At 42.2% G+C, this 25,060-nt stretch overlaps 1 protein-coding gene across 1 annotated transcript in view; it reads right to left on the reverse strand.

The window, feature by feature from the left end:
• Positions 1-1,047: 1,047 nt before the first annotated feature.
• Positions 1,048-25,060, reverse strand: part of COL9A1 (collagen type IX alpha 1 chain) — a 57,263-nt gene continuing 33,250 nt past the window's right edge. The window contains exons 26-35 of the mRNA XM_088665846.1: positions 19,149-19,202; positions 18,289-18,360; positions 12,795-12,830; positions 12,645-12,689; positions 11,696-11,728; positions 9,482-9,628; positions 9,248-9,302; positions 7,206-7,394; positions 3,971-4,048; positions 1,048-2,231 (exon numbers count right to left, since the gene is read on the reverse strand). Of these exons, the coding sequence (XP_088521972.1) occupies positions 2,050-2,231; positions 3,971-4,048; positions 7,206-7,394; positions 9,248-9,302; positions 9,482-9,628; positions 11,696-11,728; positions 12,645-12,689; positions 12,795-12,830; positions 18,289-18,360; positions 19,149-19,202 (891 nt within the window). The 3' untranslated portion in view covers positions 1,048-2,049. The remainder of the gene's footprint in view (positions 2,232-3,970; positions 4,049-7,205; positions 7,395-9,247; positions 9,303-9,481; positions 9,629-11,695; positions 11,729-12,644; positions 12,690-12,794; positions 12,831-18,288; positions 18,361-19,148; positions 19,203-25,060) is intronic.

Here is a 25,060-nt window from a genome sequence, read left to right on the forward strand (position 1 = left end):
TTTTTGAATTGAAGTGAGCCTGATACTATCAGGTATGTTTCTTGTGTATCTATAATTGTAAACAGGTAGTTTTAATTTAAAACCACATTATAAATGTGTGGATTTCCTCCTCCCAGAATTTTAACCAAATTCTGTTTTATGCATTTTTGATGGACTTTGCATTTTCCTCCCTGTACATTTGTTTTATGTTACTGGATTTGTGAAAACAGTTTTCTTTCTCTTGTCAGATTATTTCATTGTTTATTTCTGTGCTATTGCTATGGTTAAAATAAAACTTAATTGATCTAAGCATGATGTTAGGGTTGCTTTTCTTCCTATTTTCATCTTGAACCCGACATGCCATCAAAATGGAAATAAAATTGGTCTGAGTAGCACAATGCATAGGAATACAGTCTAAGCATTCTCCCCAGGACGATTGCTGCCAAATTTAATTTATGCTTCTTTACATGTAAGTAGCAGCTTTTTTTTAAGTACTCTTTTGTGCAAATCTGGTAGATCGAAAATTGTAATTTTAACTTGTATTGAAATTTTACCTTGAAAAGCTGCACACATGCAGCAATAAACAAACAGCTACAATGGTCCTCAAGTTTCAGGCACTACTTGTGGGTAGGAAAGTACTAACTGAAGGGAGATGACAATACCACACCGTGTGAATACATCCCACCAAACGCTGCCCACTAGTGCAGATGGAAAACACAGTGAAAACATAAATTCGCACATGGAAATAGCGACCCACATGAGAAATGGATTAAAAATGGGATTGGAAGAACAGTACAGTGGTACCTCGGTTTACAAACACAATTGGTTCCGGAAGTCTGTACTTAACCTGAAGCGAACTTTCCCACTGAAAGTAATAGAAAGTGGATTAATCCGTTCCAGACAGGTCCGCAGAGTACTTAAACTGAAAATACTAAAACCGAGACGTACTTAAACCGAGGTGTGACTGTATGTTTCTGGTGGCAGCTGAATTAAACCTGGTTCCCTGAAAGAAGTTCTCCTTTTCTGAAAATTTCTAAGTGCAAAATAGAGATGGGGAAGTAATGAAGATTAAAATAAGGGCACTTTTATTTTTGTCTTTCAAGATGACAGATCAAAGAATATATATATAAATTGTAAAAACAAATTTACACAGTAGACTGATTCATACAATGCACTTTGTTTCCTTGAGAAATGAAATTTTATCCAAACATATAACGGGACTTTTCTAATAAAGCTTGCCTCCTTTGTTTTCTTTGTGTTTACCATTCATACCAAAACAATGCAAAGGGGTTAAAAAACATTATTTATTTCAACTTTTATACAACCAGAGATGTGACTTCGGATCATTTAAAATAAATAAACTTGGCTATAAATCTTAGCTGTTTCCAAAGATTAGGATTCCCTTACCAGTGACTTTTTGGCCTCTTTGTTTAATTTCGGATATGACATGTGGTGGAGTTGGCAACAGTGTTGCTTTGAACAGAATTCAATACATGTTGGAACAGAAAATTAAAATTTCTATGTGTAGCAGTTTCTTCACATGATATATTACCGGCAACGTGGCATTCACACCCTTACAGAAGCTTCTCAGTGTGCAAAATCATTTCACATGTTTTTGCATGGCGGCCATGTCTGTGTATTTGAAATTAGAGAAAGCTACATGGAAAAAGGTGACTGCAAACAACCACAATTGTACAGTTGCCTTGGATAAAGGCAACTGAATCACATCATTCTCTCTGATGCTTTCATACAGTACAAATACAAAGAGGAGAAAGAAATAATAATAGTATTTGGGGAAGGTGTCTTAAAAAAGACACAGCGGCCTTTCACCATGATAAAAAAAAGAAAAGCCACCAGGTATCACTTTTTAAAAAATAGTTGCCATGTACCTGTTTGTACAGGTTGAAGAGGGGACAACCAGTGCATGCAAAGTCTTGTCAAGCCTTGGGTAGAAGAATTCTCTTACGTTTTTACTGTATGCATCTCTTCTGCCGTTTCCTCTCTGTTGTCAAATATATGTGCAGGTAGCACACTGTTGCCAAACACTCACGTGGCAAACTTTTGCACTTTTCATGGCCCTTTCACATTGTCCGCTCGTAGTCCTGCTTGCACAGTGCAGGCTGATGGCTCACAGTAACCAGGAGGGCCAGGGGGCCCCGGCGGCCCAGGAATGCCTGGTAGACCACCTGCTCCAGGTGGGCCTCGGTCGCCATCTCGCCCATTGGTTCCATAGCTGGGTTTGCCTGGTTCTCCTGCAGAGGGAGATGCAGCATGTGGATCAGGAGAGTTCAGCGTGCACGTCTATAGTCACCAGCCTGAACCAAGTGTCTCATGGAATATTGGCTTTCAGAGTACAAAACAGAAACTCCTCATCCAAAGGAGAAGACCCTAATCTGGCATTCAAGTTTCCCCTTATTTGGTTCACGAAAGAATAAAGCAATAGAATTATTCATTAAAAACAAACGAAACAACTATTTAGAGACATTAAAAAAATAAACCAGCAATATACTGAAAACACATTGGTATTAGATATCTGGGGTAAGTTTGTCTGAACAAACATGCTTTTAGCAGGTAGGTGCTGAAAAGAGTGCAGTGAAGATATCCATTGGTAGGCACAGTCATTGTGAACATAAGGAACTGCTTTATGCTGACTGAATTTTTTTGTTTGTAAGAGATTTTTCCTAGTTCTAGTAATGCTGGGGATTTGAATGGGGAACTTATGTGTTCAAGGTACGTGCTATATCAAGGAGGATGGTGGTGGCGGCTATGGCCCCTGAATAAAAAAATTGTTTCCAAACCCAATAAGCGGCCTTCAAGTAAACTAGGCCATCTACTTCAACCATTTTCGATCTGATGGGCAAAGATTGCGTTTGCAAAAATCACAGGGTCTTGCCCTTCCTTGGCAGAGCATTAAGGCCGAATTTCCCTCGAGCTGCCTGTTTTTGGGACTGCATAGTATTATTGGAAAGAAATCTTGTTCATGGAAAACGTAATGTTGTGGAGAAGGGATGAGATGGTTAAGAAATCAAGGCAACTTGAAAAGTTTTGCGTATAACGAATAGAAATAGTTTGAATATATTTATAGAAATGTATGCAATTCATATAAATACACAGTCCTTAAAAGTTGCAATCCACACTTTTAATATAGCAAATTATTTGTGCCATCGTTACCTCTAGTTACCACTAGAGGGCACTTGTGTTGCATTTATAAGCAAGGGTTTCTCATTCTGCAGTGCTTCATATTGGTACAGTAACACAGCAAGCTAAATTTTAAAGAGTCCTGCAACCAAAATCAGATCTAAAGGATTTGCAAATCCTTAAGCATGCCATATATTCTAGAAGCCAACTTGCTATTTTCAACTTAATCATTGTGTTCTCGATCCCGACCTTGTGTATTTTACCACCTCCTGCAATGTTGGCAGTATTAGGTCTATGGAACTTGATTCCAAAATTTTATTCCATGGCTTTCTGAGCTGCAGGCTGGCTTTTACTAATGGGTAAATCCAGAGCTTCCCATACAGTTTTGAAGATAAAACAAACAGTGGGACAGAAGACTGTTTGAGAAGAGCTACCAGCCATAATTTGGAAGCTGAGCTGCTAGTTTCAAGGGGATGCACTGCCTGCCTTGACCATGGAGGTCACAGCATTACCAAAAAAGAAGGGCGAAAGAAACAGACATGGGCTGGGGGCGGGGGGGGCAGGACGTTTGTATGTATAACTTAGTAATTAAGCATTCACTCCCTTGCAGACAGACACCTACATTTCCAGGGTTGTTAAATATAGCATTTCATGCACAGCTGCACAAACACTTCTTGTATTTCCTAGAGCACAGGTGGGGGTGGGGAATCTGTAAGTGTCACTGGGCTCCAACTCCCCTCATACTTGACCGCTGGCTGGGGCTGACAAGAGATGGAGTCCAACAGTATCTGGGGGGGGGGGGGGGGAGTGTTGGTTCCCCACCCCTATCCTAGAAGCAAAATTCAGTATTTACCTGGGAGTCCTGTTGTGCCTGGTAAGCCTTTGGGTCCTCGACCTGGGAACCCTCTCTCCCCCTTTTCACCTGTTTCACCTAAAACGTATGAATGGAACATTATGTGCAATCTGCATCACGAAACTTTCTGCACACACAGAGACACCTAAAATCAGTAGACAGGACAAATGATCCGCACTCAAGCAATAACAGAGATTTAGAGCAGAGCAGATTCAGTTAAACTAAATATGCATGTCCTTAAGGGTAGCTTCCCACTACTAAATCCCCCCACAGTTAGAACTGACTGCTATCTCCACAATCTCACATTACAGATCCAATTTCCAAGTAGGGACTTTGCCCTTCTATAGCTGATTTTTCTTTACCACTAATCCTGCCCCCCCTTCTGCATCTCATCACCACACAAGAGTGGACCACATGCCTGGATCAAATGGCTCAGTAAATAAGTAAAATTTGGGTTGTTAAGCATTTATTTTTTAAAAAAAAACAGCTTTGAATATTATCAGGAATAGTTACACAGTAAACAGTAGGCTTCTTCTGAAACGGCTAACTTGAAAGATCACCTGTACTATGCAATGCTGGCAACCAGAGACCAATTTGCCACCCTAGAGAGTTTTCTGTCTGGCGTCTGTTGGCAAATAAAGTGGAGGCCTCTGTGCTGCTCCAGAGATCTGGGCACCTTCTCTGAGGCCATCACAATTTATTTCTACTCAGGTTTTCCCCTTTTCATGGCCCGATTCTGGGGAACTGCCCAGAGTTTGACATTTTGTAATAGCTATTGGCAGTAATGTTGATGGGACACCATTGTATCATATTTTGTTATAGGCATCACAACTTGCTGCATCCTAATGTGTGCTGGCTCTGGAAACTGGATTGCTGGGTGGGACTTGAAGCTTTGCCTTCTCCCCCCTTTTATGCAGCATAATGATCAGCTTTTAACATTCCGCTCTTATTCATTTTGCAGAGTCATCCCCTGTTCCACCACATTTAGATGTACGGGTGCTTCCAGGTGCTGATTACTGTGTCCCGAAGTAATTATTAGGTTACCAGAGATCAAGTTATTTTCATCTAAGCTTTGTTAATTTCACTTCCTTTGTCCTCCTTTGCTCTTGGAATGTAAAGACCAAGGTTACCGTGCTCAAACAGATCTTTGTTCCTGTTGAGTCAGCAGCCTGAATTGTTATTTCCAGGTCCAGTTATCCCCAATCTGGCGTTTCAGTGTTCTAATCTCTTTAGAAAAGTTCAGAGTGGCCGGCCAAATTGAACTCGGTGCTGGTTCTAGACCCGTTGGCTACCCATGAGCACAGTCCTATCCGCACTCAATAAACTTTGGCTCATCACTCTGCAAAGGCACTGCTGCACACTTAAAACTGGCTCTATAGTGGTTTATTTGTCATGTCCTTCCTGCAAAGGCGGGTGGCTCTGTTCGAAACCCCTAGCCTATCTCACAATAGCCAGGTTTGCCTGCGAAGCAGTTTACTATCTATAACTGGGTAAAAGCATGCAAAAAGCAGTTGAGGGTAGGGGGACGCTTTCATGACAAGGGAAAATGAAGCATCTCACATCTACAAAATAGTTGAATATTAAAGGTTGCTGTCACAATCTCAAAATAAAATATGGTCTTAAGCAGAAACTGCTTTACGACCAGTGATTAGATTTCTCTTTCAATTCATTTTTGGCATTTTGTCACCATTTTTGACAGATGGTTGGGGAGTGGCAGGTGCAAGTCATTCCTTGCTTTGTTGCTCAGTCAAAGGAGAACAAAGATGAGACATTAAATTAGCAGATCTCCAGTTTAACTACAGTATTGAAAAGTGTGGTTTTCTTGCATAATGTCCCTCTGCATAGGCTTCTCAAAACACCTTTTGCTCTATTCAGAGGTTTGCAAATGTGCGCTTTAGTGACAAATGCCCTAGGGCTAGTGGCATCACTAGAGTAGGTGATGTTTCCAGACACTGTTAGATCCATAGTAACAATATGCTCAAGTGTCAAGTTAGCAGTGGGCCAGGGAAAGCATGCAAACCTTGCTAAAATGCCACATTGGTGTAATCCCAACCCTGTCTAGCCTGATGTCATATTGATGCTTAGCAAGAAGTTTCAGGTGAGAAACTTTACATTCAAAGGATGAATGTGCTCCGTGTTTTTATGGGAAATGAGCACAAACAGCCGGGCCTGGGAAGAGAAGTGAAATAAAATGCTGCATAAAGGGACTGGAGAGTGTTCTGAATGCAACAATGAAAGGTGAGGGGGAGGTCTGTTTCTATCGCTAAGGCTGCAAAGCCTGTGCACACTTAACAGGGAACAAATGCCAATGAACTCAGCATTACTCTCTTCCAGGTGAGCGTGCAGTGGATTGGGGTGCATATAACCTATGTGATCTCAGTTCTTTCTTTGCCACTGTGAAAAAAAAGGCAGTAAATAAATATCTCCCTAGTCGGGTAATTCAGCTCAGAAACAGGAAGCTAAAACGATCGTGGCTGCAGCTAGTTACACAACTGTACAGCCCATTTATTTTAATGGGGATTGATGGAAGCAAGCATCGTGAGTCGCAAGACCTGAGGCAACGATTGCCCTGATCTGGTTCCAGCACAAATCTGCCACAACTTCCACCTGCCTCACACAATATCCAACTTGGCCTCTCTTGCATGATGCTCCAGCAGGCCTAGGTACCCTTCTGCAGCACTCTGGAGTAGACAGGGGGCAAGAACTTCTTTCTATTTCAGTTACTCACAGGACTCCCGACTGGTTCATTAGAGATAGTAAGTAGTACAAAGGCATCTGGTAGAATTGGACCAGGAAAAAGAAGAGCAGAGAATGAAATCTCAAGAAGGTGAGTATGCAGACAAAAGTAGAGGAAACACTGCAGAAATTAAGAGCTTAGTGTGTTAGGGGTGCCTGCTGTGTTACATACTGAGGTCAATAATGGGGAAAAGAATAAATTTGCTTGTACTCTTTCCTGAAACGAAAATGAGAAAGGAACGATGATTTCTGGCATCAAAGCCAGGAACATGAACAAAGCTGAATTAATATGTATCAGTTGTATGTGACGGATCCATTAATGTGGACAAACTTCCATTAAACTGCATGTAATAATGAACACCCCATAGCAAATAGCTTCGGTGTGTTTTATATGCAATCCTAGCACTGAGCATCCCTCTCTTATACATGTTTCCTTGTGGCTGAGTCTTGTTGACTTCAGGGAGCAATGCTCCCAGTTGAGCATGCATTGGTCTCTTACCTTTGGGGCCTTTCAGCCCAATGTTTCCAGAAGGACCCTTAAGGCCAGGCAGTCCCCGAAGCCCAAGCTGCCCTGGGAAGCCATTGTCTCCAGGTGGCCCAGGGGAACCCGGTGGCCCAGGGCGGCCTGGGAGGCCTGGAGCACCAAACTCCGGCCTCCGAAGACTGGCAGCCAGTTGAGCCAGTTGCTCTGTTAAATGGGGGAGGAATGAAGATCAATTACAAGCTAAATTTAATCTAATCATTTGTAGTATTCAACTGCAAAGATAATAATATTGGTGGTTGCTGCTTGTTTTTTACTCACCAACCTTTTCATAAAAAGCAACGTTTTCAAACCCATGCAACCATGAGGACTAGATGCCTATTGGCTTTTTTATGAATAAATAAAGAGATGGTTCTTACAATTCTGATGAGACACAGTAGACTTCAAATAAGTTTCTGATATTTAGGTTTTATATTAGCTGTGACAATTCCTTGGGAGCAGAAAAACTGGGAGCAGAAGATTTCCATAACAAAGAGATGGAGGGGGGCATTTAGCATGAATCTGCCGCAAATACGCAGGTAGAAAGGTTAGGAGCGGGCAGCAGAAAGGGAACTGAATCCCTTGCATGATAATTTGTTTTAATTCCCCATCTGAAAAGTTCTGTGATAACTTATCGGCCACACACTGACACTGTGAAAGATGCATTTTTCAATTTTATTTTTTGCTTGGGATATGGCATGATGTTTCCAGTAGTTCCCCCCCCTTTTTTGCTGCAAATGTAACACTTCAACTGCTGAATCCTCAGATGGCATTCAAATCCAGCACAATTGGCCTCACATAACCTAATGTTCATAGAACATAGAAAGCGGCCCAAACCAAGTCAGAGCATTATTCCGCCTAGCTTAGCATTGTCTACACTGACCGGCAGTTGCTCAAATCTTTCTCAGCCCTACTGGAAATGCCAGGGATTGAATCTTCTTCATGCGAGACATGTGTTCTACCACTGAACTACAGCCCTTCCCTATAGGGACATTCTAAACTTGATAAAAGGAGAGGGGTTACATTTATCTTCATAGCAAAGCTAAATCTGAAGTGGAAACTAATAATATACCCTGTTGGGCAGTTTTTAAAAATAGCAGTTGTGCTGAGAAGGCCTCAAATTAAATCACAGTGCAATAATGCCTCTTAAACTGCTGAAATACAGCAGTGAAACATCCCAGAGGACCTCTGTCAGCAGGGCACAGATTTCCCCCGCCCCGACACAGACACAATAAATTCAAAGCTACAAATATACCCAGTTATAAAACAAGAATAAAATCAATGCTATTGCAATGTTAACACGCATGGATGACTGAAGGAACACAGTTCTCATTAGCAGCCCATACTTTAGCATGTTTTATCCGCAGTCTATTTGACACAACATACTTTGGACACGGGCACTTACTGGAACAACCTCATTTTAAGGCTTTACAAAAGCAACTTATTGAGCACCACAAAGTGCGACTAAATGAGCTTGCTTAAATTGCCGTGATCCATGTTAATTATAGCAACAGCATTGAAATGGCAGTTATCATCTGGAGGGCCTTGGGTTGGCAAAGGCTGCCTTTGATGGCTTTGCTTGTGGCCAAAACAGCCTTCATGTTAAAGGAGAAAAATGTCGTGGAGAATGCAGGAGCTTCTCTCCCCCCCCCCCACCTCTTTTTGACTGGGTCCTGTGCCTTCCTGTCCTGCTGCCCAGAGTCAATGTCAAAAAGTTGACATTGATCCATTGACTTGGAACACTGTTATTTCTGAATGGGAATCTTTAGCAAGGACAAATACCACCACCACCACGCAATACAACCCACCACCCAAGAACTTCCAATTTCAGTTGTTTTCCACCCCAAATCAGCAGAAGTTCCAGCCAGCCTGCCACCAAAGCATGTGCTGCTAGGAGAAAAGCAGGTGACACACACAGTAAATGCAAGCTCTTGAGGGCCTCAAGCTGCCCACATGATGTTTAGTGTTTTGTTGAAAAAACTCATATTCAGAGTTCACAAACAGAAATATGGTTTATTTACCTTGCAGCACTCTCATGCAAACCTGCTTAATGTGTGCATCGGTTGGCCCTCTGCCCTGAAACAAATAAGCATTCTGTAAACAGTGGGCAGAATTGCGTCCAGCAAAAAATGTAGATGATCCCAGCAGATTGCAGGGATCTGCAATAGATTGCCACCTTGCAATTTTGATTGCAAGCCCATTCATAATTCTTGCCCATTCATAATTCTAGCCATGCAAAAGGATATCTTACTTACAGCTGGGCCCTGGCTGCCAGGCAGGCCTGTTGCACCTTGTTGGCCTTGCAAGCCACGAGGTCCAGGGGGCCCACGTAATCCTTCTATCCCGGGCAAACCGCGACTTCCTTCAGGCCCCCGTGACCCAGGTTCGCCAGGATTCCCAACCTAAAGATGGCAGGAAGTGAGCAGATTACTCTCTTTCTTTCTTTTTTGCAAAGTGAGCTACTCTTCCACATTGTTCCGGGTATCTCAATACAACAGTAAACTGTGCCATGTACTTCCTCAGGCTCCCACGACATTCACAGTGGAGAACTAGGAGTTGACATTTGCAGATTTGTACTTGAATGTTGAATGATTGGGAAGTGCTTGGGAAGGCTGCTCAGTAAAATGAAGAGGGTTATATATCTTTCTTTTCTTCTTCTTTTAACGTGGCTGCCATGGCACCCTGGCATTCTGAACAAGGTCCCCTGCTAGATTTGGCAATTTCAACTGAAGAGGAAAGACTTAACAAGCCTTATGTTGGACCGTAGATTTGAGTTTGCCTTTATTTTTGGTGGCGGAGCCTGATCTCTTTTAGAGGAGGACCATTTTTATGCACTGCAGTAAGTAAACACATAGGGAAGAGTCTGCTGCATAGCAAGTGACATTTGCTTTCCCTTCTCCCCACAGGCACCTCCGCTGTGATACATTACTTAAGCAATATGAATCCCTGAAGCAATTCTAAACTTTTGCCTTTGCACAAATCCTATGAATATATTAAATATTTAAAAAACAGCTTAACTACCAAGGAGGCCATAAACTACAAGTGCTTTTAAGATCCCCCCATTTTTGTATTCTATAAATATAACTGCAGAGGAAATAAATATTAGATAAGCTAGAAATTGGTAACACAAGTGTTTGCAAACGGCTGCCTCTAAACCACTGCAGGGGGAAACTAATCGCAACTACTTCTCTTCTCAGACAAACAGAAAATTATGGCGCCAGTGTTACTAGTTGCAGAACTTTTCATCCCTGGGATGATAACAAGAGTGGTAAGGATCTTGCAATGATCTACTGGGTGGATATGGAAACTGAAGAAGTTGGGGGTGAACTTTAATTTGCAAGATTTCAGGGCACCCTATATATTCTCCAATCAATGCATTCCAAACTTTACATAGGACCCCCGTTAGCATACTGTGGGCTGGCAGGCTCCTTTTTATACTATTCTGTATTACTTCATTGAGGAGAGGCGTCACTGAGACAGTGGGATAATCATACAATTATTTTGAAATAAAACCTATTTAAAAGTAGGCATATTTACGTCCATGTCCAAGGTCCACAGAGGCCAGGCCACTAATAGCCAAAGCTGCATCTTTTCAGATAGCAACAGAGATTCCGGGCAAGCTGCCCTGTGACTATAGGTGCATCATTAACTGACATCACCCAGGTGCTTCACTCCTCCCTTTGGGTGGGTAAGCAAACCAAGATGTCTCCAGTTCAGTACTGTTTACGATTTAAGTCTGAATCAGAAAATGGCTTCCAAACAAGGCAGGCTATTGGGACATCGTTAAGATATCCCTGGCTTGTCTGGAAGACATTAAATAGGATTTCTCAGTTCAGATGTAACACTATGGTTAACTGAAGAGTTCCTTGTTTTGCAGCTTATGTGGAAGGAGAAGCAAAGTGGCTGCATTAAGTGCACGGGGTTCACCTTCGTGGCTTGGCTTAGGATACCAAGATAGGATTGTTCGAACATGGCCTCTGCCAATCTCTGTCTCAACATGGACGAAAGCTATGAAGTTACTTCTGGTAAAAGGAGGGGGGATTTAGATACTAAGGAGCCAAATTCTACATCCAGATTGAATGTCTTTTTTTCTGTGTGAGATGCATAGAAGATATTCAACTCTGGATTATGACCTGTATAAAAATTTTAGTTCACAGGGATCGCTCTACTCAACGACTGGGAAGTTTCGCACTGACTCATTAATTTGCCCCTCTTCACAGAAACACACAAACCACTCCATCTCCACACACTGAGAGGTCACATTTGTCACTCTGAGAAACCCTCTAGTAATCCACAGCATTAGAATAAAAACGATGAGTGATGGATCACATTTGCCTTAACTTCCTTGCTTGGGGAACTAAATACTGAAGCTCCATTTGCGAGGCTAAATAACCACCCCCTTGTTTGAAATATTCTGCTGATTTATTAAGCTTTTGATTTTCTGTAACAATGCAGTTCATCATACTTACAGATCCTTTAGGGCCTGGCAAACCCATGTCGCCCTAACAAAACAAGATGAATTGTGTCAGGATGGCGTACGCGCAAGCAATTTTAAATAACATGAATATTGTACTATTTTCTAAATATTTTAAGAAATGGTATCACTCTAAAAGGGAATGGAAACCGCTTGGTGTACTTAAAAGGTAGACTTACAGAAGCTGTGAAAAAGGATGAAAAGGGTGTTTTTTTACTATGAAAAAGGCTTTTCTTTAAAAAAAATAATGAGGGGTTTTGTTCATGAAATTGGTACCATCTGTAATTGAACATTTTGATGCCTCATTCAAGATTTAGTATGTTCTGGAGTGGAGATGGCGAACCTGTTACCCTCCAAATGTTGTTGGATCGCAACTCCCATCATCCCTGACCAAAGGCCATTCTGGCTGGGTCTGCTAGGAGCTGGAGTCCAGCAACATCTGCAGGGCCACAGGTTGTGCTACCCTAAAATTGCCTCTGAACTACATCGCTAATGGCTGTGCCCTGCCTCTGATATGGCACAACAATGTCAAGTTGCATGAAGGTAGGAAGAGCTGAGAACACAAGAGGGCAATGTTCTCAATCTGCCTCACTAGACTGATCCAAAGTAGTCAGATGTGGCGGCATTTGCCCCTTAATGTCCAATGTTGAGCAACAGGCAAAGGAATCAGATCACATTTTGTATTCCTCTAATGTGCAATCCTATGAGTTTCTACTCAGGAATAAGCCCTGTTGAGTTCAGCAGAACTTAATTTCCTAGAGAGTGTATATAGGACTGCAATAATATTACCCAAATGTCCATAGAGCTATCTTTTTCCGTTCATATGGGATGTGCAGCTCTTTCAACAGCAAGTTGCATGACCCATTTGTCTGTGTTATATATGAAACAACACCTGCCAGTTTTAAAGCTGAGTGTGTAGAATGAATGAAGTGAAAAGATCTTACAAGATCGCCTCTTTGTCCAGGCTCCCCTTCTCCACCAGCAGCTCCCTGTATTATAATAAGAAGCATATTATTTATAAATAAGGATAAGGCATTTCCCATAATTTCAACCTTGCTGGAAGCATACGAGACAATGTGAATATGTGTACTCACTTGATCTCCTTTAGGTCCTGGCTCACCAACCAAACCCTATATGCAAAATAAAAATAACATGATTAAAAAACAAACCAACTTAAAATTAGCTACTGTAGACAGTTTAAAAATATGTTCTGCTGCACATAAAGAGCTCCCTTTGGAAGCAAATTTCCCACTTGATTAAATGGATGAGGCAATATGGGTCTCTTTATTTAGCTGGAGCTGTCCTCTCCACTGAAGTGAAATGGGAAGCCTTTATGATAGGGGCAGAAAGGCAAGATGCATTTTGGAATTCCTGCATCTTGTTGAACTTCCAAAGCTTGGGGGAGGGACTTTTCAGCAGTCATTTTAAGTGATCCCCCCCCCCCCGATCTTATGGTTAACTTTAACTGGTTTTATGATGTACGATATATCCTTATTGTACACCACATAGAAACTACAGAATTAAATGGTATCTAAATTATCAAATTAAGTACAGTGGAACCCCGGTTTTCGAGTGTCTCGGAAGCAAACGATTCGGAACCCGAACACTGATGCGAATACTTCTGTTTTCAAACGCGCCTCAAAAGTCAAACGGCTTTCGAGGCAAGTTTCTCCATTTTCTCAATGGAATTTGCCAACCGTCCATTGCGCCTTGGTTGTCGCATGTTTCGGAAGTCAAACGGTCTTCCGGAGCGGATTACGTTTGACAACCGAAGTACCACCGTAAAGAATGGCAACATCATAATCTATTTGATTCTTGTGTTCTTTGAGCCAGCTGCAATATGACTGCATTGCAAGTGGTTTAATCTATATATGTATAACAGTTTATTCCATGAATATTTTCTGAAATATTCTAAAAAAACATTTTTAAAAAACATGAAGGAAAGAAAACCAATACAGCAATAAAAATTACAGAAATGGAGCAATGTCTGAGGCTTGAGGAAATCCAGTGTTTCAGTCAGGGCTGGTAGTGAGACAGACTTTAAATAACACTATTCCTGCTTTCCTTTTTTTTTCTGATAACACTAATCAATAACCAGACAATTTCAACTCTTCCTCCTTGCTGTCAGCATGACAAACAGAGTTCAATTTAAGTGTCGGCCTAAGTGGCGTTATGGGGACAGCCAAGGTGGGTGATTAATGCTCCCAGAAATCTATTGTGGCCATTCCTTCTTCTCCCGTAGTTGACAAGTGAACCACATGGCTTGCACCTGGGAATTCGGGGCTCAGAAAAAATGTACTAAATGGGGTCTGGGCAACCAGTTCACACCCTTGGCTAATCATCTACTTGGTATACCGTAGTTCACGCACTTGATGGAATTTGCTTTACAAAACATGGCACCAAACAAGGCTAATTCCAAACTGTGTTTGGCCTGAAATAATAATAAAAAGAGTCATTTCCTCTTTTTTCCCTGCAAGGGGTGGTTTCCCCAATTTTAGGAAGTTGGAAACCCCTAACTTCAAGGCATTTGGGGGTATTTAGAGCTTTGAAAAACATAACTGAGAGGTATCTGTGCATCACTATCAGGGCAGTTAATTATTCCACATTGAATGATATGATATTGTGTACTGATGAGTTTTCCTGCCCTTTCAATGCAAATTTTAACTCTCTCTCAATTCCATCTTTTACATTTTTCATTTGCACATCAAGGCTGCCTCTCCTTCCCTCCCTCTTCCTCTCATATTCAGAATTCCTTGCCAGGAGACATGTTCACTGACTTATTTACTTAACAAACCACTTCTCAAGTGACTGCTAATGAAACTTGGTATTAATGGGCCCCAGTCCATTAAATAGCTGCACAGCGGACATTAAAGTCAGGTGGTGAAGATTTCCACTGCTCCATCTTTACTGTGGGACAAGCTTCTCCTGTTGAATTTCTGCCAAGCCTTTCTACCTGCACAAGACCTATTTCCACAAGACAGATCAGGAAGGTCTCCCATTTTTGTTCTTGATTTCTTATTTAATTTTAGGAAAAAACAGCTTTCACTTCAAAAACACCTAGGGACTTACATTAAACCCAACAATAGATAGAATATTAAATTAGAATTTTAATTGAAGCTGCTCTTCTAAGCAGACTTTCATCCATGATTGTAAATCTGATGGAAACAGCATAACTTAATTCTGAATAAATGTTTTGCAAATCAGAGTGGTCCTTTGAAACACAGAGATGTTTCTTTATGGGAAGGCTTAATATATGAGACCGGGTTTGCCCCCTCACAATCTGGTACTAGTGCTGCCGAGTGTGTGGGGTGTGTGTTTGAATGCACCAAAGATTTTGGAGATATTTATATTGAACACACACACACACAATACTCTTTCATCTACACTTCTTATTTCTCTTGGCTTTCATACATTGCACCATGCCTGCTGAGCAGCATGAAGGCACAAAGATGAGAGAAAAGAACAGAAGCAAACTAGATACAAATATTCAGCATTCCCTCCTACAGAATGTATACAAGGTACATTTGTATTATTGCAATTTAAGAATAAAGTAATAGTGGCAGTGCTTTTATACAACAACACTGTGCATAACCAAAAGAATAAGTATGTGGCAAGAATGTGGACATGGGTACCATTGCAACAGTAGGCTACCCTGAGACTTCCAAGTCAGAATACCTGGCCAGGCACTGTTCCCATGGGATTGCTCTGCATGCTGGGACATCACAACATCCTGCAGTGCTAGGAGGGAAACAGTGTGTTGTGCCTGTTTTTGCCAATTTCAGGATGCAGCACAAATATACCCTCCCCCTCCAGGTATGACTACCATTCAGTGATGTAGCATGGGTTGCCAGTATCCGGGGCCACACCGGGGGGGGGGGGAGAAATAGACAGAGTACACATGCACATTCAACTGCCTAACAGTGTCTGAGTCACCCAGGAGATTGCGGAAATAGGAGTCATTCCATTGTTTGAAGAGGTCACTTCCTGGTTTGCACAGAGAAGCCATTTTCAATGGAGCCCAGCAACAGAAGCCTGCAACTGTATTGAGGCAGCACCAGGCATTGAAATTTTGCACCCCTAACAATTCTGCGCCTGAGGAAACCGTCCCTGTGCCACCACCACCCCGCTATGCCACTGCTACCATCTACCCTCTGTGTAACTAATATTCTATCAGTTACATACAGTATGTTTCCTATGGCATGTAGTTACCCTCACCCCACACATTTACAGCAGTGCCAATCACCTGACCTCCCTCACTCTGAATTGTTGCTGTATACCAGAACAAAGGTGGCAGCAGCAAGCTCAGTGTAGTACAGTGCAGTGCAGTGCAAACACACTGGCGGAGCCAACCTGGCTCTCCTGCCATTGGGTTTGAATTGTGCCAACTCACCGGCACCATGCATGCCCCCTCATAGAAAATATCATTCTATAACAAAAGCAAAATAAATAAAAAATACTGAACTAGATGGAACGTTGCCCTGGCTTAGTATAACACCGTTTCTTGTATTCCTTCAAGTTTCGCTTCTGTCTGCCCTAATGGTTTGGACCCATTTTCATGCATAACTGAATATATTACCATGATAGACGGAGCCATCTGAGTTGATGACAAGGTATAATCCTCACGTCAAACATATGCATTTTTGGCCATCTTCATGCGAGAACGTGAGTACCTGTGCCTACGTGTGTGTTTAAAGGAAGGATTCTGACAGTACCATCAAACATTGCTTCCTTCCGGTCACTAACCCACGCATGAGTGTTTGTATCCCCTATATATATATATCTATCTATATCTATATCTATATCTATATCTATATATATATTCCATTTTAAATATAGAGAAGATCACATGAGTTACTGGGGAAGGCACAGCTACAATGAAGAGCTCTAGGCATCAGTAGCAAGTGGTAAAGACTACCTATAATTTGACTTCCCCTGAGAATAAACCCTTTCCGAGTTAATTCCTCAGAACTGATGGCTCTGGAATTCTATAGCAGTCTGCCAACTAAGCTAATGCCATAATGATGAATGCTCATTGACAGAACATCAAATATCCCCTAGAACAGACAAGGCAAAGAATTTCAAGAAAGCAACAGCTGAAGTTAAGAAGCCTTTTCCCAGAGAGAGAGAGACAGAGAGAGAGAGAGACAGAGAGAGAAAGAGAATGATCTCCTTGACAATCAAGTGATAGCTAGGATTTTTCCTTAATTTGCTAACTAAGCAACCAGCGACTTTGAATGTGAAAGCTAAAATTACCCAGGGATGCAAAAGGAAAAGACTGGAGGCTTGAGTGGGAAAGGGCAGGGGAGAGACCTCTAATGAACAGAAAACAAAAACAACCTCAGAAATAATCTGGAAACCCCTTAGCAACAATCAAAGGGGTACAGAGCCACCGAGTTCCACCCAAAATTGCAAGGGCCGTCTTGTGCATCGAGCGCTGCACTTCAGGAGGAGGCCTAGTGAGGCCTGCCGCCGCCCGAGAGGACCAGCGAGGACCACTGTCACCCAAGCGAGGCCCAGCAAGACCTGCCACTACCCAAGCGAGGACCACTGCTGCAAGCTCGGACCTGTCCCAGCAGACTTTGGGGGTGGGGCGGGCTGAGGACACCTCAGCCCTATGGAATTGGCACCTATGAAGCAGTAGCAGCATAGGATGGAACTGGAGTTATAATAAGGTGAACAGTTTCCCTTCTTAGGCTCAATTTTACGTCGGTCATAGCGTGACTGGAAGTGGGGGCCTTAATTAAAGTAAGGATTTCAATTAAGATAGTTGCAGTAATATCAGGAGGAATTTTTAGTGGACATCAGCAAAGGTGAGGTGAAGGGTTTAAAAAAAACAGAGGAGGGCAACCAAAATGGTGAAAGGCCTGGAAACAGTGCCTTATGAAGAACGGCTTAGGGAGCTGGGTATGTTTAGCCTGTAGAAGAGAAGGTTAAGGGGTGATATGATAGCTATGCTCAAATATATAAAAGGATGTCATATAGAAGAGGGTGAAAGGTTGTTTTCTGCTGCTCCAGAGAAGCGGACACGGAGCAATGGATTCAAGCTACAAGAAAGAAGACTCCACCTAAACATTAGGAAGAACTTCCTGACAGTAAGAGCTGTTCGACAGTGGAATTTGCTGCCAAGGAGTGTGGTGGAGTCTCCTTCTTTGGAGGTCTTTAAGCGGAGGCTTGACAGCCATCTGTCAGGAATGCTTTGATGGTGTTTCCTGCTTGGCAGGGGGTTGGACTGGATGGCCCTTGTGGTCTCTTCCAACTCTATGATTCTAAGGTGTGTGTGCTGGTGGTGGTGAGGAACTTGTTGACTACACACCACAACCGTTTTCACAGACCGGAGGGCAGAAACCTTATACATAACAATTCAGGGCAGGGATACCTTTGGCCCTCTAGATTCTGGAATACAATCTGTCATCCCGGACTGTGAGCCATGTTGGATGGGCTTAAGAGTCCAACAGTGTCAAGAAGCTCCCAGATTCCCCACCCCTGCAATATTGGTAGTTCTTAACTCCTCCCCCCTTTAAGTGGCTTCAGAAAATAATTAGTCCAAGGGTAGCTGCAGCAATTCCTTATGGCAAATCGTATGCTTACCCTGTCACCTGTAGCACCAGGCAATCCCGGAGGCCCAGGTAAACCTGGGAGGCCTAGGTCACCTTCGCCACCCTGTGGAAACAAAGATTCTTAGGGTAATTTTCAGACTGAAGAAAAGAACCACTGATAGAGAGACCCAGCCTCTGAGAAGCACATTACACTTTCCCTATGGAGAGTAATAAGAACAGCCAGCTGTGTGCTTTCTTTCTGAACCATAGACTCTGCTAAATTGTTGCTGACAGTTTGCTATAATCTACTGCAGCCAGAAAACAGCAGTTCCTAAGACTTTTAATACATCTGCTAAAATATTTGTGCCTTTATGGAGGGAGGAGGATGCTGTAATTCCTCGACCCTATGGCGTGAGCATTCCTCTCTAACAGGGAGCTCTTTCAGTTCCCAAATAGCCAGGCTGCCCTTCAAGCAGAAACCATGCAAATGAAGATTGAGTCATTTCAAAGAAGGCATTCACGCTCAGTAGTCATTAATGCCAGATAGCTGCTAGCAGGAAAGAAAAAACGAAAAAAAAACCTGGCCTTTCATTATTCCTGCTCCTTTTTAAATTAATAACACAAGCGACAGCTAACTTAAGGCAATACACAAAGAGAGATATCCACTTTTCTTCCTCACAGTACTGCATTAAAAATGATGTGTTCCCAGTAGAATTTTACAGAATTCAAATAAGAAAATGTGGATCTTAGTAAAGTCACAAGCTGGGAAGAGGGAAGGCAACAATGATCGTATTCATGTTTCATCTTTAGCTTCTTGCATAAACTGCTAGGTTGCTATGGATTCTGAGGGGAAACCATAAGCTCTTGGAAAAATAAAAATGAATTTGATGGGAGTAGACACTGGCTGCTTACCATTTTACCTGGCGGACCCGGAGGGCCAGCAGGACCCAGCTCACCTCTGCTACCCTTTGAGAAAACAAGGAGGCATTGTTAAAGCATTTTCCGGCAGCAAAATGAAGAATCGTTTCATTAATGCTTACTTAATATTTTTTTTATATAGTCAGCTAAAAAGCAAAATCCCAACTTAGAAGAAGGTAACTTCTTATACTCCCATTTTATTCTGCATCATAAACACACATGTATCTCCTCTGGAAGGACAAGCACACGCTCATATGCTCAAGTATGATTCTTCAGGTATAAGTTACAGGTAGGTAGCCGTGTTGGTCTGCTGCAGTCGAAACAAAATTTGAAAAAATCCTTCCAGTAGCACCTTAGAGACCAACTAAGCATGAGCTTTCGTGTGCATGCACGCTTCTTCATGCACATGAACGCTCATACCAATGACAAACTTAGTTGGTCTCTAAGGTGCTACTGGAAGGAATTTTTTTTATTTTGTTTTGTCTTCAGGTATGAGCAGCCTAATATCTCTTCATAGAGGATGCTCGGTTCCCATGGTTAAATACCAGTTGCTGGAAACTGTGGGTAGTAAGAGTGCTTTTCTGCCCATGTTCTGCTTGCAAGTTTCCTTGAGGCATCGCCTTGGCCACTGTGAGAACAGGATGCTGGACTAGATGGTCCACTGACCTGATACAGCAGGCTCTTATTACTTTCTTATTGGTATCACTTTTAAAGATAAGTTTATCAACCAGTTAGATGAGTGTGTGCATAATCTGACAAGAGCGATACATCATCGGAACTCCACTTAACATGAAACACTGTGGGGAAGTGTAATTCTAGCTTTCATGTTAATATTCTGGTAAGGAAATTGTAACACAACAGGTTGCGGAGCAATGAAGAGATGAAGCCACATATGAAATACATGTTATGCCGCATCTTGAAGTTGCATGAAATGGCTTTTCAAGCAAAGCAAAGCAAGGAAACTTACTGGAAAATAATTAAGTATCCTGGAGGGATCAAAAGAACTCAGAGCTGGGTAAGTTTCCAGTCACTGCTTCTATAAAATTCTTATGTCATTAATATGAGAAGCTTTTAGAAAGGCTTGGGGGGGGGGGAAACTTCAGGTGACCCAGAAAATTAATTAATCTTCTCCACAAATTTAGCTCCATTTAGTTACTTTGTAACATGATTATTGAACATGCCTCTAGATGCAGATTCAAGTGAAAATAATTAAAATTAGAATAAATTGAAAACCACTTCTTCTGTTTATCACCATAAGATATGCAATTGAAAAAAAAACAAATATTTTTGATAGGGAAAATTAGGGTGCTCAGGCTAGCAGTTCCAGTTAAATGTGCTTAAAAAAAACTATTATATGCTCACATCTTTCCGTGTTTCAGTTAGGAAAATCTCATTTTGTAATGCTGCACAACTTGTTTCAGGTTGACATTTCACACGAATGTGAACCCGTGGTGTGAGGGTCTAAGTACAATCGGCTAATAGAAGCCTTAGGCTTCTATGCTCTCTCCTTTAATTTAATACAAACCAGAGAGAGAGAGGAGATCACCGTGCTCAAGATGAGGAGAGATTATATGAATGTGTTTCATGTTCATGTTTCATGTTCATTCGCATAGTACCAAACCATGTTGTGGCATCAAATCTGAACATCTGTTCTTCAGGTGTCAAAAGTCTACACCTAGCTGCCCTATTGAAGAGGGCCAGGTTCTTTTTCTTGCACAGCCAAGAAGGAAGGTAAATGCACATTTAGATATACATCTGCATCACAATGCTTGTCTTGGGATCTTTAGGGAAAGGTTTGAAAACAAAACTGCCGTTATCGTAACGCCATTGAACAAATCTACGCTGCAACCCTAATTCTGGACACCTCACTACAGGAACGGTTACAACATTTGGAGCTTTGTAGTTTAGAGGGAAGGTCCTCTGAGAACATCCCAGGAAGGATTAACATGGAGGATAGCAAGCATGCATGTAGGCTTTCCACTTATTGTTTACAGATGGGAAAGGAATCCTGAGCATAACTTTTAGGCCACTGGACTCCTGACTGCAAAGTAGCGGCTTCTTCCCACATTTGTCCCTGGCATATTGTGGGCTACCGTATATGTTTATCTCCCTCTCATCAGCCCCCATTTTCTGGGCACAATTTGATGCGCCTTTTGTTTTTTAAATACATTTTTAAAATTCAATCAAGAGCACTCAGTCCATCATTGTGGTCCCTTCCAACTGTAAGAGGGTACTCAGAGAGGTGCTCTTGGTAGCTGTCCCACAATGGTGATGCTCCGTTCCTATGAAGCCTCAACAAAGTCTAAATTGAAGTACTGTGTTGTCCAAAAGCCCCTTCATTGCCTTGTTGTGGTGAAGGGGCTTGAATAACTCCAAGAAACTATGGAGCTGTGCCATGCAGGGCTACCCAAGATGGACAGGTCATAACCGAGAGTTTAGACTAAATGTGATCCACCTGGAGAAGGAACTGGCAAGCCACTCCAGTATTTTGCCAAGAAAATTCCATGGATATAAAAAAGGAGAAGCTTTGAGAAGAAAATGAGAGTTTCCGAGGCATGCTCTGGTTCATGGGGTCACAGAGAGTCGAGCACGACTAAGACGACTAAACAGCAACAACACTGTCCATAAGAACTGTAAAATATCTCCATTTTAATAGCATAGCCATCTTGCTTTTGGGGGCAGGGGGCACATCTGATCCATACATAGCATCTCTGCTAAATAACAGAGTGGAAACAATGGAGGAAAAGAACTGGCAAAGACTGGCAGAGTGAAGCCAAGAATGGGCCACTGTGCCCAACTGAGCACAAATAATCTGCTTATACCACTGCTGCTGCTGATTCTTTTTTTAAAAAAAGCATTATCACTGATTATGTCTGACACTTTGAAGTTTAAAAATTGATACTCCGGAGCAATTTAGCATAAAATGAAAGCTTTCAAAGATTTTAACCAGAAATGAATGTGATAATCATATAGAACAATTTCCTTAATGTGTGTGTGTGAAGCAAAGCTTCAAGTCAACTGGCAAAAAGAAGCATGAAAGACATGTTTTATTAATACGTTTTGATCTATAACATTGTTGTTGTTGTTGTTGTTGCTGCTGCTGCTGCTGTTTAGTCGTGTCCGACTCTTCGTGACCCCATTTTCGTCACTCATGTTGGTAGCTTCAAGAACACTGTCCAACCATCTCGTCCTCTGTCGTCCCCTTCTCCTTGTGCCCTCAATCTTTCCCAACATCAGGGTCTTTTCCAGGGAGTCTTCTCTTCTCAGGAGGTGGCCAAAGTATTGGAGCCTCGGCTTCATGTATGGAAGTGAGAGCTGGACCATAAAGAAGGCTGATCTCCAAAGAATTGATGCTTTTGAATTATGGTGTTGGAAGAGACTCTTGAGAGTCCCATGGACTCCAATAAGATCAAACCTATCCATTCTGAAGGAAATCAGCCCTGAGTGCTCACTGGAAGGACAGATCATGAAGCTGAGGCTCTAGTACTTTGGTCACCTCATGAGAAGAGAAGACTCCCTGGAAAAGACCCTGATGTTGGGAAAGATGGAGGGCACAAGGAGAAGGGGATGACAGAGGACGAGATGGTTGGACAGTGTTCTCAAAGCTACCAACATGAGTCTGACCAAACTGTGGGGGGCAGTGGAAGACAGGAGTGCCTGGCGTGCTCTGGCCATGGGGTCACGAAGAGTCGGACACAACTAAACGACTAAACAACATGGTAACATTAAGGTAAGATTAAGAAGTTTGGCTGTAAGATTGCAGTACCCTGACTTGTGCCAATACAGTGATTCAAAGGCTTGATCTTATCTGTGTTCTTTTCCCCTTGTGCAGCAGATCATAACAATTGGGATGATGGTTCTAATGTTCTGAAGGACGCTATATCAAATTAAGTGAAAATATAGTGGTTCAAGGGGTTGGCCAATCATGTTACCATGAACCAGGCACCAATCAAGTACTTGGTAAATGTTGCTAGTTCTGTTAATAAGGTTGTTGAGGAGATGCATGCAGACTAGGAGTCAAACTGCACTTTATATAGGAACTTTGGGTTCAGAGGTACCAAGAGAACAAAGGAAATTTTTTTTTTGTATGCTACCATGGCAGCTAGAATAAAACAGTGGTACCTTGGGTTACAAACACCTTGGGTTACAAACACTTCGGGTTACAGACTCCACTAACCTGGAAGTAGTACCTCGGGTTAAGAACTTTACCTCAGGATGAGAACAGAAATCGTGTGGCGGCAGCAGCAGGAGGCCCCATTAGCTAAAGTGGTACCTCAGGTTAAGAACAGTTTCAGGTTAAGAACGGACCTCCGGAACGAATTAAGTTCGTAACCAGAGGTACCACTCTATATGCCCAGGGATGGAAAGAAGAAGCAGTTCCAACTAAAGAAGATTGGCAACTAAAGTTAATGAAAAACGCAGAAATGGTGAAACTTACTGGAAGAGTAAGAAATCAAGAAGGACGGCTTTTTAATATAGAATGTTAACTTTTTACTAAACTTTGTAACTACACTGAGTTTGGGGATGCAGGGAAAAGAAACACCTACCCTCCCTGTATGCTACACTCTTTGAGAAATACTGGGGGGGGGGGTTGCCGCTGTAATTAATTTAAGAAAAGCAAAAGAAATAGCAGCCTGTCATGCATTGAGCATGATGTGCAGTTTGACCCCAAGGTTGCAATCCTTGGCGCTCTTCTCTGGGAGTAAGAAGCTCCATTGACCATAATGCAACTTGCTTCTAAGTTAACCATACTGGGCTGCATGGCTGTAAACTTATAGTAGTTTAGTTACTTGTGAGTGGGCCCCATTGAACTAAAGTCTAGCTTCCAATTAAGTATGGTTAAGAATGATTTGTAAATTTTGATATAAGGAAACAATCGGCGTAAACTAATGTGTAAAGAGAACAGCAGCAGTGTTTCCCCCACGTTTCCCATTGAAAGCATGATTTATAGCATGTTTTGCACGTCTATCAGCTTATGCAAACCATTTTTAGCTTATAGAAATCTAGCAGGTGTCATGCTGGTCACTAGAACTAGAACTTTCAGAGTCTAATCTGAACTGCTTCCAGAGCTTGCAATGGGGATGGTTAATAATTAACACAGTATGGTAGCTCCGGTTTCTACGCACTGCTGATTTTATAAACCCTTAGTTGCATTTTACGGGATTAAAAACATAGTTTAGAAGATTATATTGCATTATCCGGTTAGGGAACTACCCTGTTCTTTATTAACCAAGAGCTGTCCAAAAACATTCAGACCGACATCAGTTTAGAGAAAGGAATTTGGGAAATAGTCAAGTACCGGTATATCCTATATAATATATAGGATAATGTATATATTATTATTTCATGGGGTAATAAAATATAAAAGGGGCACCCTACCTCTCTATCTAACACAGTAGGTGGCAGCACCAAACATTTTGAATGAAGTCTGGACACAGTGGTGTAGCTGAGAGGCTGACCCTTAGTGACCACCCAGGGACAGGTTCTTGAGAGGGTTCCAAGAAATGTCACGCTTCCATTCTGTCATAATTAATGGCTAAGACTTCATGCAGTGCAGCTGAAATTCATCCTTAGTTCACAGCAGAAGAACCAAAAAGAACCCCACAACTTCTGGCACAGTGTGCAAGGGTCTTCAGCAGGGCCGTCTTAAGCGGGTTGGGCACCCTGGCGCCGTGGTGCGCGGATCGCTCCGGTACCCCCGCCCCGTCTCTTCCCGTGCCTAGTGGGCGGGCGCAGCATGGTTTCCTCGCGATTTCGCCATGCAGCGCCCCCAGCCTACCCCTAGAGCTGGCCCTGGTCTTCAGTCCCTCTAGGGACCATGAAAGCTCTGCTTGACGTGGATCTGTAGACTAGTGTTCAGCTTATCATATAATTCTACTTACATGTTTCATGGTTTTGGTTGGAGT

Source organism: Zootoca vivipara, chromosome 3 (assembly GCF_965207765.1).
Source record: "Zootoca vivipara chromosome 3, rZooViv2.hap1.1, whole genome shotgun sequence".
Lineage (NCBI taxonomy): Eukaryota > Metazoa > Chordata > Lepidosauria > Squamata > Lacertidae > Zootoca > Zootoca vivipara.